Source organism: Pseudocercospora fijiensis, assembly GCF_000340215.1.
Source record: "Pseudocercospora fijiensis CIRAD86 unplaced genomic scaffold MYCFIscaffold_4, whole genome shotgun sequence".
Lineage (NCBI taxonomy): Eukaryota > Fungi > Ascomycota > Dothideomycetes > Mycosphaerellales > Mycosphaerellaceae > Pseudocercospora > Pseudocercospora fijiensis.
The window spans coordinates 2,023,616-2,037,830 of NW_006921535.1; the positions used below are offsets into that span (position 1 = coordinate 2,023,616).

At 49.5% G+C, this 14,215-nt stretch overlaps 7 protein-coding genes across 7 annotated transcripts; 5 read left to right on the top strand and 2 right to left on the bottom strand.

The window, feature by feature from the left end:
- Positions 1-1,571: 1,571 nt before the first annotated feature.
- On the top strand, positions 1,572-2,882 carry MYCFIDRAFT_87708 (uncharacterized protein). The gene is made up of 4 exons (XM_007928135.1): positions 1,572-1,761; positions 1,850-1,942; positions 2,000-2,359; positions 2,411-2,882. The coding sequence occupies exons 1-4, from the start codon at positions 1,699-1,701 to the stop codon at positions 2,540-2,542; spliced, it is 648 nt and encodes a 215-aa protein (XP_007926326.1). The 5' UTR covers positions 1,572-1,698; the 3' UTR covers positions 2,543-2,882.
- A 336-nt stretch (positions 2,883-3,218) lies between these two features.
- Positions 3,219-4,445, top strand: MYCFIDRAFT_98942 (uncharacterized protein; the record flags this gene model as incomplete). The annotated part of the gene is made up of 3 exons (XM_007928136.1): positions 3,219-3,912; positions 4,020-4,056; positions 4,139-4,445. Coding segments are annotated over 3 exons (1,038 nt in total), but the record flags the coding sequence as incomplete, so codon positions are not given.
- A 529-nt stretch (positions 4,446-4,974) lies between these two features.
- MYCFIDRAFT_153663 (uncharacterized protein) lies at positions 4,975-6,891 on the top strand (the record flags this gene model as incomplete). The annotated part of the gene is made up of 2 exons (XM_007928137.1): positions 4,975-5,068; positions 5,124-6,891. 2 exons carry the CDS (start codon positions 4,975-4,977, stop codon positions 6,302-6,304), a joined length of 1,275 nt encoding a protein of 424 aa, XP_007926328.1. The 3' UTR covers positions 6,305-6,891.
- Positions 6,892-7,914: 1,023 nt separating this feature from the next.
- Positions 7,915-9,663, top strand: MYCFIDRAFT_80533 (uncharacterized protein; the record flags this gene model as incomplete). The annotated part of the gene is made up of 2 exons (XM_007927803.1): positions 7,915-8,318; positions 8,373-9,663. The coding sequence occupies 2 exons, from the start codon at positions 7,915-7,917 to the stop codon at positions 9,661-9,663; spliced, it is 1,695 nt and encodes a 564-aa protein (XP_007925994.1).
- Positions 9,664-9,827: 164 nt separating this feature from the next.
- Positions 9,828-10,898, bottom strand: MYCFIDRAFT_80534 (uncharacterized protein; the record flags this gene model as incomplete). The annotated part of the gene is made up of 3 exons (XM_007927804.1): positions 9,828-9,851; positions 9,982-10,710; positions 10,836-10,898. 3 exons carry the CDS (start codon positions 10,896-10,898, stop codon positions 9,828-9,830), a joined length of 816 nt encoding a protein of 271 aa, XP_007925995.1.
- A 120-nt stretch (positions 10,899-11,018) lies between these two features.
- On the top strand, positions 11,019-11,365 carry MYCFIDRAFT_35795 (uncharacterized protein; the record flags this gene model as incomplete). Its single annotated transcript, XM_007927525.1, has 2 exons — positions 11,019-11,227; positions 11,290-11,365. The coding sequence occupies 2 exons, from the start codon at positions 11,019-11,021 to the stop codon at positions 11,363-11,365; spliced, it is 285 nt and encodes a 94-aa protein (XP_007925716.1).
- Positions 11,366-11,525: 160 nt separating this feature from the next.
- MYCFIDRAFT_211209 (uncharacterized protein) lies at positions 11,526-12,684 on the bottom strand. The gene has a single exon (XM_007928138.1). The coding sequence runs from the start codon at positions 12,582-12,584 to the stop codon at positions 11,628-11,630; it is 957 nt and encodes a 318-aa protein (XP_007926329.1). The 5' UTR covers positions 12,585-12,684; the 3' UTR covers positions 11,526-11,627.
- Positions 12,685-14,215: the final 1,531 nt, after the last annotated feature.

A 14,215-nucleotide genomic window follows, 5' to 3' on the forward strand; every position in this document is an offset into this window, starting at 1 on the left:
AGAACTGGCCCTTTCTCCATTATTGCCGCAGATTGATCGTAAGAAAGCCAGAGGCTGTTGCCATCTTGAGCTCCTCGATCCAGGCTCGCTACCGACCGTGCTTGGCGGACAAAGTGAGATCTCAATATCCAGCATCCCGATTAATGCTTTCTCCCGAACACCAGTAACTCGTGTGTCTTCATGACATATACAATTTGCAGTCTAAGATCGTTCCGGGATCCTGTAGATACTGTTCCAGCAAGAGACAGCTAACCGGGATGGTGATCAACAGCATTTGCGCTGAAGACCTGAGTTGGACAGTGGAAAGCCACCGTTCCACAGCGGGACTGCAATTCATGGCCATATTCAGGAGCGTCCAGACGAGTAGACCCAACACACCAAGCCATGTCAGTCTGATGGTGTTGAGAGCTCTCTCGATGAAGGGCAGCCTCCTGCAAACGAGCCCAGTATGACTCCTAGCGAGCCAGTTGATCGATATCCAGCCGACTGGAATGGCCAAAAAGCTGCACAGGCAGGTCAAGTGAAAGGACAACTCCAGTGCTGTGGGCGGGGCTACTTGTCCTGGAAGAGTGCGATTTGATGCAATGATACCTCTTTGCTCTTCCAGCCTTGGGTATTGCCGCGCATCGAGTTTCATGTAGCGATTCCAGCTTGAGTGTCGGCATGGTAGCAAAGGTGTGGTCTCGTACTGATTGTCCGGAAATGGTGATTTGACCTCCATTCTGGATCAAGCATGCAGAAGAACGGGAAGAACGAATTATCTTGTGACCGAAGGCTGCATGGCACTTGCGAGTGCATATGCAATATGAGAATTTGAGAGGACCCTAAACGATGTCTGGTTCGGAGGTCTGCGGATATCTCGACGATGCTTACCTTTGCCCGAACTGTGGTGCGTCTACTGGACTCTACTGAATCATCTTTGCCGCAAGAGGCGGAACCAAATTGTGCTCGCATAGCTGGTCAGGGTCGTAGGAGAGCGATGTGAAAGAGGTTTGAAATTGTCGGTCAAGTGAGACAGCCGCAGTAAAAGAAAATTGGCCTGTTCGATTTTCCTTGTGCCGTCGGGAGGTTCTAAATCACCGTGTTCCTGACCAGCCTACCGAGTGTATCGGACTGCATGTGTGATGAAGTACGAGGTGATGGCAAAGACACATTGAGCACTGCATGTGCTGTCTGCGAGACCCAGCGTGTGTTGGCAGCGACATTCATTGGGCTCGGATTCGTGGAGTTGGGCATTTTGCAGAATCTCATTGGCGCCTCGAGGCTGGCATGGGTGGCTCACCGCGCCTGACGAAGATGGCTGACGCTGTCTGAGAGCCCTGAGCATGGCATGCTGGCTGACGGTCTATGTTCTGTGGCCGATAGTGAAAACAATGGCCATGAAGTGCTGGCTCGGCATGTGAACGTGGAAAAAGTGAAGAGGGGCTTGGCGGTGAAGATGACGGCAGGCAGGCGCAGGCACCTCGTCGCCTAGACACCCAACGGATGAGGGCGAGGAAAGAACGCACGGACATTTTCTGAAGCCCGCATCAACAATTTGTTCCTCAGACGAATCACCAGACTCTTATCACCACCAACACCACCTCGAACCGCACTCCATCACCACGAGAAGCGGCAACCGAAGCACATCAGCGACTGCACATCAGCGACTGCGCATCCACAGACAACAGTAATCACACTCACGCACGACCGCACAACATGGCCGAGAGCCAAACTCCAACTTTCAAGCTCGTGCTTGTCGGTGACGGCGGCACCGGAAAGGTCAGTGATGGTCGAGCTGCGCGCAGGAGAGACCATCTGGCAGCGGAGCAGAAATAATGGGCAGAAAGCTGACTCGAGCATTATCTAGACCACCTTCGTCAAGCGCCATTTGACCGGAGAGTTCGAGAAGAAGTACATTGCCACGCTCGGTGTCGAGGTCCACCCACTTGGCTTCACCACCGTAAGCAAAATCGAGAAGGATCGCAGGAGAAAGAGTGGCATACTGACATGATTGCAGAACCTCGGCCAGATCCAGTTCGATGTGTGGGACACTGCAGGACAAGAGAAGTTTGGTGGTCTCCGTGATGGCTACTACATCAACGGCCAGTGCGGCATCATCATGTTCGACGTCACATCTCGTATCACCTACAAGAACGTTCCAAACTGGCACCGCGATCTCGTCCGCGTCTGCGAGAACATCCCGATCGTTCTTACTGGCAACAAGGTCGACGTGAAGGAGCGCAAGGTCAAGGCCAAGACCATCACCTTCCATCGCAAGAAGAACCTGCAGTACTACGACATTTCGGCCAAGTCCAACTACAACTTCGAGAAGCCATTCTTGTGGCTCGCACGAAAGCTTGTGGGCAATCAATCTTTGGTATGTCAAATTTCGATCCCTCCAAAAAATCAGAGACTAATAGATCACCAGGAATTCGTCGCTGCTCCAGCTCTTGCACCACCAGAGGTCCAGGTCGACCAGGCCGCCATGGAGGCTGCACAGAAGGAAATGCAGGATGCGGCCAACATGCCACTTCCTGACGAGGAGGACCCAGACTTGTAAACTGCTCATATTTACGACGCACGAAGTCACGGCTCGATGAGCAATCAGGCTTGGACGGAGCGGCACTTAGCGGGCCAGCGCTCGCGCTCACAGGCCTCTTAGCTGGAACATGAAGGTCACAAGGACCAGGTGGAGGACAATGGCCTAGCGGTTTGTGAGCTTTTCTCCAAAACTTCAGCGATTTCACGACGACAGCATGCTACGGCATGTGCTCACACTCGCAGCTCATGGAAGCGCGAGCAACATTGCAAAGCGATGGCGTTTCCCACCCATACCAACAAGCTGCATGAATCTAGATAGACGAATCATATTGTATTCAAAAGCACTTTGACTTGGTGTCACAGGTTGTACCGCACTGCCGATGTAGACTCAGAGGACGGCCGGACGAAGGCGGGTGGCCACATGTGAAAGCTTGGCGCGGCGAGCTCTTGCCTCGCTGTGCCGTTTGAGCTTCGGTTTGAACTTACTTCGGATTTCAGTCGCTCACAGTCAAAGACCATCCGACATCATCATCAACGATGTCGAAGGCGCGCTATGAGGGTAGCAAGGCCCCCCTTGGCTCTAGCCTCGAGCAGGATCGCATTATCGGTCAGTGCTACTTGTCTTCGCGTTCCGTGCGCGAAATGCTTACCGTGACACAGTATCGAGGAGCGTCGGCCTCGGCTATGACCAGCAGTTGAAGATCTCATTCCACCGTACAGTGCGCGTTAGTGACAGTGGTGACACGAATGAGCTTCCGCCCAGCCTCGGCCGCTTCCCACTATTCAACACGCTGTACATGAACAAGCTCCCTGCATCGGTGAAGCAAAAGGGCGGCCTTCTGCTGCCAATGTACCAGCACGAGGCGTGCTGGATTCAATTCGAGAGCAAGGAGCCGTTTGCAATCAAAATTTACATCGGTGGTGTCAACGCGGTCTCTGGCGAGCCAGCGCGGGAGACCGCGGACACGATTCGGCGCCGCCTGCAACGTCTCGACCTCAGACAGAGTCTTCAAGGTTACGTCGTGACTCCACAGCAGAAATGGCTGAATGGTGTCGCTCAGACTGATGGCCGTGTCCGGCAGTTCGTGGCCATGCCGCTGGGCAGTGGGTACTCCGTCGAATCCCAAATTACAGGCGAAGAAAGCATTGGTGGGCTGCAGATTGAGATTACACCGGTCAAGACGCCGATCTTCACCATGGACCCAAAGGCGTCGCACTTCGACGTGAAGCGCATGGAAATTTTCGTCAGGACGCTGACTGGAAAGACTATCACTCTTCGAGCCACGAAATTGAACACCATCGATGACATCAAAATGATGATCCAGGATAGGGAGGGTATTCCACCAGACCAACAGCGTCTCATTGCTGATGGGCAACAGTTGCAAGACGGTATTTGTTTGTTAGCCTGACTGCTAGATCGTCCTCGCTAATTCGCGCAGGATGTTACTTAGGCGCATGTGTTGAACGCAAGAACTACGAGGACGGCAGGTACCGAGTATCTGGGGTGGAGGAGGTGAGTGCTCCCATGCATACGTTTGGCTGTAGATTGACCATTATTGTAGGGTGGCACCATGCGTCTCCTCTTGCGTCTTCGCGGCGGTGGTGACCAACGCAGCATTGACCGGAACGCCTCGAAATCCGCTCAGATGGGCCTGGGTGCAGGAGGCTTCATTCGCCAGACTATTCTTCAGGACACACTTGATGATACTCGCCGCTGGGATTCTGCAAATGGCACCATCTTCAACGTGCAGATCCTCAACTCTGAGACATTCAAAGAGGTCACGGGTCTCGATCCTCCAGCAACACCAATCACAGCTAAGTCGTATCGAGCGTATGGGCTCCCCTACTTCAAGATTTGGGATGAGGTAGCAAGCGGCATCGGAGGCGACTTTGATGTTGTCAAGTCGATTAACGACATCGACAAGAGCGGCCCTCAGACTGCAGAGAAGACTGCAGCTGCCAAGGAAGTCAACAAGAACACGGATAATCGGGTCGTGCCCATCGACCTCGCCGGCCGCGAATCGGGATTCCGTCCTGTGTCCGAAATTGAGAAGCGTTTGATGCTGCTGGAGGTTACCAAGTCGCTCGACGAGCAGCAGATGGGCAAACTGCTGTCTATGGCTACATCTATGTTGAGTGGTGCTGGGGAGGAGTTTTAAACATGTGAACGGAAATGGGCTGCATGCAGATAACTGCTGAGTATGATACATCCGTGGCAGCTACGAACGTCGCATGGCATGGAGAGGCTGACCAGAAAGCGTCACTGGGGCATACAGCGAGAGATACACTGTCTGTATGTGATTTCAATAAGTTTTACTCATTTGTGTTGGTGGTGATGGATACTGTGCATTGCCGCATAGCAGTTGTCAACTTGTCATCGGGTTTTCGGGTTCGGGCTTTCCCCAAAACGCGATCCTCAAAAGTTTGTACGAGGCATCACTGTTCTTCTCAATGTTCACGCCTCGGATTTGTTCGCAATGCATGCGAAAGCTTACGCGGCCCATCAATCGTCAGCTGAAAGTTCAAAGATGTGCGCAGAGTACAGGTGCATATAAGTAAACTGCTGCTATCTGGTTCGTAGACTGATATCCAAACAGCAGCCGCCGACGGTAGCATCTCTCCTGCATTGCTCTCGAGAGCTCGCAACATCGCCGCAGAACATGGCAAACTCACTGAACAGCTCGCTGCCGATTACGATGCGAAGTGCGCAAAGCGAATCGGCGAGATATCAAAAACAGCAACCGCAATAAAAGAATACGACAAGGCACTTTCAACTCTGAAGGAGCTCCAAAAACTCCTCAAATCATCCGACAAGGAGCTGCGGGAACTGGCAGAGGACGATGTTGCGCCTACACACGAGCGCATTGGACAAGCAACTGCAGATCTGAAGACGAGCCTCATACCGGTGCACCCTTTCGCGCATCTTCCATGCCTACTCGAGATTCGTCCCGGTGCAGGCGGAGACGAAGCTGGCTTCTTTGCTGGCGATCTTCTGCGCATGTATCAGGCTTATTGCTCAAACAACGATCTTCGCGCTACAATTTTGAAGCTCGAAACCTCCGAATCGACTGGCGTTGCCGCCGCATCCGATACCCACGTTCAAGAAGCTGTTCTGGAAGTCGAGACGCCAGGAGCATACGGAATTTTACGTTGCGAGGCAGGCGTTCATCGTGTGCAGCGCGTTCCTGCCACTGAGAGCAAAGGGCGGACACACACCTCAGCCGCAAGTGTGCTGGTCCTGCCGAGCGTGGCAGATGATGGCAAGGGTGAATTGGGGGAGAACAGCTTCGATGATCCGAATAGTGATTACTACGTGAACCCTCAGGATGTCAAGACGGAGGTGATGAGGGCTAGCGGAGCCGGTGGACAGCACGTTAACAGGACCGAATCCGCAGTACGACTGACGCATGCACCATCGGGCATAGTAGTTGCCATGCAAGACAGCAGGAGTCAGCTCACAAATCGCGAAAAGGCATGGCAAGTTCTTCGGAGCAGGATAGCGCAGAATCGGCGGGAAGAACGCGAAGAAGAGATAGCCAAACTTCGCCGTGGCGCTGGCGCAGGCAAGGTTGGCAGAGAAAACAAGGTCCGAACATACAATTTTGGGCAGCAGCGAGTAAGCGATCACCGTAGCGGTCTTGACCTGAGAAACCTCGACGATGTACTTGCAGGTGGCCAAGCCTTGGAGAAGGTAATGGAGTCTGTAAGAGTCTGGATGGCAGAGCAGGAGGTCCTCAATCTGGTCGCAGAAGAGGAACTGAAAGCCAAGACTCAAAAGTGAATCGAGCGCTGGAATGTGATCCTGCCAAATCCGCAGCATGGCAGGGATAGCGCAACGACGGCTGCGAACCATCTGGACTCAGAGACATCATCGAATGAGAAAACGTTCATCTAAAGCCCTACGACCCACAACCAAGAGACAGCGCAACGTCTTCGTCGCTGACACACAGTGCCAATGCGTGTACGCAAGCCCCAAGAGCTCAGATGTAAGGGTCCAGCATGAGTCTGATTGCTTGGAGATAAGCAGCACTGTTCGGCTTTTGCAGCAAGCAGTGAGGTGCGAGGATTATATGCTTACAACACAAGAGCACATGCGACTCCAAGAATTCAAGCATTCGGGATTCCGGCCTCTGAGAGGGGTTCACTCGCCGCAGGATTGATGGAAGCCAGGAAGGATTCCGGCAATCTTCGCTCATTGCGTGTCTTATGTCCTCGCATCTGCAATCAGCAGCGGAACCACTCGAGCATTTTCTCAATGCTTCGGGCATCTGTCTCAGGGAATCTTCTCGTGAACTGCATGCAGTTGGGCAAGATTTAAGCTTGCTGCACCCTGCCGTCGGCTCTCCTTGAAGTCCGACGGTCCTTCCGCCTTTCTTCAACGACCCATAAACCAGGACAGAAACATTCGGGAACCCTTATCGACGTATCAATCTTTGTCAGATGATGTAGCTGTGCTTGATGTACATTGAATACAGCACCATCACTGAGAGACGATATCAAGATGGGTGCATCAGACATCGGCACACGAGACTCTGTTCCTTGCTCCGTTGACCGCACATGCCAACTCACAGCCATCGGTCTTGATGGGCAGACGAGAGCATGTCGCGATTGAGCAATGTGGCTGGTGTCTTGCTGAGACACGGCGTTTTCTGACAGTCAGCAAGCTTTGGAAACACGAGTCCACGCGGCAGCACATAAGCTACATGAGGCTTGCATTCATTTCAGGCACCGACTGATTTTCATTCGACGACCTAAAATGATCATGACGGCCATTTGTCGGGGCTGGACTGCGTGCATGCCTCTCGGGTATTCGGTGGCATCCACAACGCTTTCGAACGCTTCTCTCTATCTTCCCATCTGCACGGGCTGCAGCATCTGAACCACATCCTTCTGCCTTGCGGTGCACTATGGCACGAATCATGCGAAAAGCCGGTGCGTGCCCAGCTTCTGGCGCAGTCATTCATCATGATTTTCCATGATGATTTGATCCGAACATCCTCTGGTTCGCATCGCCTCTGGTACAGATACTGGGCGACTAGGCGACTCCGCCTTTTGTGCAAATCGTGAAGATGGCTCGTGGCTTTCGGAAGTCCATGCTCCTAGCGGATTCTTTGGCATTCATCTGCCGGAGCCAGGATTCAGAGCGGTATGCGTGCTGAGTTGACGATATGCACCATTCATGCATGGCGACGGTGTGTGTTTAGGACAGTAGGTATATGAGCGCTTCCACTCCAGCCGTCGGATTCGAGCAGGAAAGGCAAGTGCATATTGACTTCGAGCTACTCAGAGCTCGCCTCTCGAAGATCTTTTTGCATCCTCGGCTTCATTATTCTAGGACACATACCCAAGAGCTCTCGTACATTGTTCACATCCATTGCATATTGTATCACCATGTCGGCTGGCGCACAGAGTCCAGCTGCCGCCGCTGCCGCCGCTGCAGCGGAGCAAAGAAGAGAGATTCTTTTTGCAGAATGGCTTGCCAAGAATCACAGCACAGCACGATACTGGGCCGCAGCAACAGGACTACTGGTTGGGTTGTGCGTCGTCTCGCACTGGTCACAAAAATTGTACAGCACACATTTGTCACGGAAACCAAATGCTTTACGGTCGACAGTGAGAGCAATCGCAGGTCCCATGCAACGACTGAGCACAGCACGATCAGTAGGACCAGTGACAATCCTACCCGGAAAATTCACTCTGGCAATGCTCTACTTTGCTATCAATGCAGCTTTGACATTCTACGACAGCCCTCAAAACGCCCCCATGAAAACCATGCTGTCGAAGAGATTCGGATGGTGAGTTTGACACTTGACTGCCAGTTTCAAGCCACACTAACGTTCTTGATGTAGGATAGCTCTCCTCAATCTCCTCCTCACAGTCTTTTTGGGTCTCAAAAACACCCCATTATCTCCCCTAGCCGGCCACTCCTTCGATAGTCTCAACATTTTGCACCGCTGTGTCGGCTATACAACAATTCTCTACATGATTCTCCACTCCACAACCTACACCGCCTTCCTCTTCGAATCTGGATTTCAGTCCGTTTTGGCAGACCCCAAAGAATATGCCGGTGCAGTCTCAGGTTTCTCTATGCTGGCTCTCCTCGCAACTTCAATCGGACCTGTCCGGAAACGTGTCTACGAAGTCTTTTACGCAGCTCATATCATCCTCGTCGGGATCATTATCATCGCTCTAGGACTGCATAGGCCAGAATACACGATCAAAGCTTTCATTATTACAAGCTTGGCGGGAGGCCTCTGGCTCGCAGATCAAACCTTCAGATTTTCCCGATGGATCTACCACAACTCGACTGCTACACTCCACCCTCTCCCCGGCAACGCAACTCTCGTAAAACTCAACAAACCCATCTCCGCAGCCCCAGGTTCATCCGTCTTCCTCTGGATCCCCTCCATCAAAAAATTCCAACGCCATCCATTCACCCTCGTTTCCGCCTCACCTCAAGCAACACTCCTCATAAAATCCCGCGCCGGGTTTACTCAATCCCTCTACGACACCGCTTGCTCGAACCCCAGTGTCATGCATTTCCAAGCCAGTATTGAAGGTCCTTATGGCCACGTCCCCAACGTCCACGAGCACTTTCAAAAAGTTTTGCTCATTGCTGGAGGTTCTGGAGTGACGTTTACCATGGCTTTGGCTTTAGAATGGATTCGAAAAAGAAAGACGCCGAGGGATACGAGGGTCTTGCAGTTTTACTGGTGTGTGAGGGATTCGGCTTGTTTGGAATGGTTTGCGGAGGAATTCAAAGAACTTGGGAAGGAGAGGAGAGTTGATGTTAAGGTCTTTTGTACCGCAGAGAGGGAAGGAGGCATTAATGATGTTAGTGAGAGGAGTAGTGTTGAGAAAGAATTCATTGGCGATGAAGAGAAATTGGGATCTATGGGCAATTTGAGTCGTGTGGCTGTGAGAGGTTCGCGAGAAGAAGTAAGGAGGGAAGTTTCTGGCAGACCGGACGTGAGGGCTCTCGTGGGTGGTGCGGTGGAAGGTCTGAGTGAGGATGAAAGGGTGCTCATTGCTGCTTGTGGGCCTGAAGGGTTGTTGAATGATGTCAGGAAAGCAGTTGCTGTGAGTCGGGTTGCTAAAGCGCCTAGTATTGAGATGTTTTTGGAGAAATTTTCGGTTTGAGTCAGAGCAGACCTGTGTCGACAGAAAGAAAGAAGTTTCGGGTATAGAAGTAGACAGAATTGAACTAGAGCTAGGAATGACGACCAATCCTCCTCATTCCGGACCATCCCCAATCTTGATACCTTGGCTTGTAATGAAGAACTCGAACATACTGCCTTTCTCTCTCAAGTTTTGTAATGTTCGTTCATCTAATCCCCATTCGTTCACGAAACATTCGAATTTCCCTTGAGCAACAACTTTCTGCCTCATTTCCGTTTCTCGAACTGCGTCCTCTACAGTGACTTCAGCCGGAAGACTCCTGATCGGTGCTCTACGAACAATCAATCGAAGAGTAGCGAGATTCGGCCAAGGCGGTGGTAAAGATGGTCGGATTGAGTGAGATTCTGGTAGCAAGAATGCTGACGAGTGGCCGCCTGGGGATTTTTGAGGAGGGTTGAAATCTCGGGTTGTGTAGATTATGGTAGCTGAGAGGATTCGGGATGCGTTCTTCAGTGAGGCCGCTAGCTGGATGTATCCAGTCGGTTGTTGGACTTTGGTTGTAGAGTCTTTCGTTTTGAATGATGCTTGGAGAGCTGCGTTTTCGGCGTCGGCACGAAATTGCCAGTAGAATGCTGAGGCTGAGTCCAGAGCTATGAAGCTGATTGCTCGGTCGAAAGATTTGTGTCTTGTGGGGTCGAAGAGGTAGTCTGAAAGGCTATTAAGAGTTGTGATCAGAGCGGATAGCGATTGTGGGCGGAGGACGTGAACGTGCTTTAGGCTGTCTTCTAAAGTTTGATATAGTGACTCTTCGTCGGTGAATTCTTCCCTGGTGTGCGTTACAATCGTCTTGCGCATCTGTTGAGCGAGGCGAGTGGCGGAGAAGTGATTGTCCGTGTCCAGGAAAATGACGGCCGCTTGTCTGCCTCCGAGATTGAAGGGCAACACAGCTGTGGTAATCATATGGTACATTAGATTCGTCTTGCCGCTGCATGGCCGTTGCGAAGTGATCTCGATCATGGGCGAAGAGCTTTGAAGGTTAGACGTCGCATTCTGAGTTTCCTGCATGCACTGCAGGAAAGAATCCAGTTGCGGTATGTCGAAATACTTCCGTTCATGGCCATCTTGGAGTCGAAGTGTGTTCAGGATCTGTACTAAGTCAGCCTGTGTCTTTGAGCTCAACCATCCGTACTTACCTCATCAAAGCCAACTTCTTCAACCTCCGCCAGCAACCTCTTCCCCAGATCTGCTGCGCTCATCTTTTCTTCCTGCTTTCATCGTTCCCGAGAAAGTAATCCGTATCGCCTTCCTTCACCAATGATACCCTAAAGGGAATCACATCGCCTGGCTTGAATACTCTTCTGCTGGCTGTCGACGAAATGCCGCCACTGGTCGAAGCCTTCCACGCCTCGGAGCTGACGGACAAGATCAACGCACTGCCCAGCGGAAAGCGGAGAAAACCACAGATCAAGAACTTGCAGGATTGTGAGCTCAAAGAATTGATACAGTACAATTGCGAGCTCAGTGGCCCGAGGAATGATCCAAAAAGTAAAGTCGTTTGCGAGCCGGTGTTTCGGCTGTTCAGACAGTGAGTGTGCTGGCGATGAAGCGCCAGTGGCCTATGGTCAGGTAGCTGACAGAAATACGTAGATGTGCGAATGGCGCAACGATTGAGACGACAGCTTGGGAGGACCGATATGATGGAGTTAATGTGGCCGGAAAGTGAGGTGAGGCTAGGTCTGTTTGTTGCACGTGACCTGGGCTTCATGGGAAGGAAGGCAGAAAGGAAATGAACGAGATGCAGGCGGGTAGCAGAGCAATGTGTATGCTCGAAACTTGCTGTTCACACAGCTCATGATACAGAAGCGCGGTGCTGCCTCGCTATGAATATTCCCAAGGCAAGGTCCTGCCAACGCCACGCTAAGTAGTTCAAACAATCTCACTTCGAGATACATGGCGCTCATCGGTCCATGACGCATGACTCAGCCTTATGCCCGGAGTCCTCTCTGCTGTCTTCGCCAATGCACCAGATCGTGATTGACCATGACACCTTCTGGCATTCCCTGATCCATGCCATCCCTCACGTTCGTCGCTCCATCTAACTCCATGGCATCCTCGACGCCACCAACCTCGCGCAGCACGTCTCCAAATGTATCCTCATGCACCTTCGTCCCTTGTTTATGCGATCTTGCTGGTTCTCTAGCCCGGCCTTCGCCGCTCAAAACGCTGCTTCTTCTCTTCTCAGCATGCATCGCGCTGGTCTTTGCAGCAGCCGCCAATTTCCTTAATGCCTGTTCTGCCAGCATGCCTTCCTCAGTCGCCTTCTTGCGCATTTGCCGCGCATCTTTCTCTCTTGCGGGGAACACCGGTGTCTGCTTCCACGCATGTTGTGGCGGGAGTGCCGGAAAATGATTTGGTATCCACGTTGGCGGCTTTTGCTCAATCAGCGGTTGGAGAAGTGTAGAGAAGTCTGGAGCTTGTGGAGGCGCATGATCTGGCTCTGGAATGGAAGGATATGAGATATCTTCCGGTAGCTCTAGATCGAGTTGAGGCTCCAGCAGAGAAGCGGTGTGCGTTATTGGTGTCTGTGCAAGCGCTGAAGCGAAATCTAGCGCTGTCGGCCTTGTCCTTCTGTTGGCATGCATAGATGTTCGCGCCTGCTTCAGAAATTGCAGCATGTATTCTTCCACCTGTGCGCGGAACATCTCGAGCGCTGAAGGCTTGACCGAGTCGTAGCCTGCCATCACTAGGGCTGCGCTGATGCTTTTGAGGATCTGACCTTGCACGAAGACTGGATCTTGCGGCGCTAGTTCGATATCTGTAGGACGTTGTTGTACATGTCGCAGCGCGCCACGTCGGACTCGTCGCCTCTTCTGAGGCGCGTCGTCCAAGGCATCGTGTGGTCGTTTCGTGCCAGCGACGGCTGGTTCTGGATCGGAAGCCATTAAGAGATGTCCCAAATGGCCGGTGGGATCGGAGTTGTTGCACTACAGCTCGTGGTATCTGCTCATCCTGAGTGTGAAGACGCTCCGGAATGTGTTGTGTTAATGTCTGTGGTTGCGCGAAGTCGAACTCCGAGGCTCAGAAGTTCAAGCTTGCGCGGAGTGAAGCGCACAGGCCACACGACGGAGCTCTATACACACCAGATTGTCAATGAAGAATTCACAACGCAATCTTTGCCCCTACAAGTTCTTTTTAATATATCTTTTTATCTAGAGGAGTTATAGCTTAATAATATAGGACAAAGATACTCTAATTTATGTATATTTCTAGAAAATATTAAAATTTCTAGTCGTTGCCTCCTAAATTAATAAGCTATATAGCTTAAAACTCTAAGTTAGAGATTTTAGAATTTTAGCGTTTTCTTGAGTCTTAATATACTATTTTTAGTAATCTAAAAACTAGGCCTTATAGTTTTACTTAATAAAAATCTATTTTAAGATTTTTCTCGTAATATAGCTACTATTAGTTCTATAATCTAGAATTTAAAACTTAAATTCTTCTTAGGTTCCCTTTCGTATATCTTTTTCTTTAGACGAGTTATAGCTTAGTAATATAAGACAAAAATAATCTGTTTTTAATCTAGTATTAGAAAATTACTAAAATTGTTATAGCTATCTACTAGGATTAGCCTAAAATTCTAGAATAAAGATTTTAAGACTTTTGCTTTTTTTAAGCCTTAGTATACTATTTTTAGTAATCTAAAACCTAAACCTAATAGTTTTACCTAGTAGGAATCTATATTAAAGCTTTTACTTTAAATAAGCTATAAATAGTCTTATAACTTAGAAAAGAATATTCTTAAGAATTGTAAACTTTAAATTGCTAAGCCTACAATTGTTGAGAATATTCGCTTTAGGATTTTAAGACTAATAGCAAGCGTATTAAAATAAGAATCTCAAAATATATTTATACTAGGTAAAACTTTTAGGTCTAGGTTTTAGATTACTAAAAATAGTATACTAAGGCTTAATAAATACTAAAATCTTAAAATCTTTACCTAAGAGTTTTAGGCTAATCTTAGTATATAGCTATAATAGTTTTAGTTATTTTCTAAAAATACATAAAAGTTAAAGTATATTTGTCTTATATTACTAAGCTATAGCTCTTCTAAATAAAAAGATAAACTAACGAGAATATAGTAAGAAAATAATATTCCTTTCTAGATTATATTACTAATAGTTTATATAATAATATATAAATTGATATTTAGATTTTTATAAGATGAAACTATAAGATCTAGATTTTAGATTACTAAAAATAGTATGCTAAGGCCTAAAAAATGCTAAAATTGTTAAACTTCTAAATTAGACTTTTAGGCTATATAGCCTATAAATTCAATAGGTAACGACTAGAAATTTTATTATTTTCTAAAAATAGATACAAATTAGAGTATTTTTGTTCTACATTGTTAAGCTATAACTCCTCTATATAAAAAGATATATTAAAAAGAACTTGAAGGAGCAAAGATTGCGTTGTTGTCGCTACGGTCAGAAGTGCTGTATTGACAATCTGGTACGTATAGGCCTCCCTACCACAGCCCACCTTTCCATTCGCATGTGAAGTCATCCAATTA

Coding starts and splice junctions, on each gene's coding strand:
- MYCFIDRAFT_211209 (XM_007928138.1), bottom strand. CDS start 12,584: ATGGCTTCCGATCCAGAACCAGCCGTCGCTGGCACGAAACGACCACAC.
- MYCFIDRAFT_87708 (XM_007928135.1), top strand. CDS start 1,699: ATGGCCGAGAGCCAAACTCCAACTTTCAAGCTCGTGCTTGTCGGTGAC. Junction 1,762..1,849: donor GTGACGGCGGCACCGGAAAG/GTCAGTGATGGT, acceptor AGCATTATCTAG/ACCACCTTCGTCAAGCGCCA. Junction 1,943..1,999: donor ACCCACTTGGCTTCACCACC/GTAAGCAAAATC, acceptor ACATGATTGCAG/AACCTCGGCCAGATCCAGTT.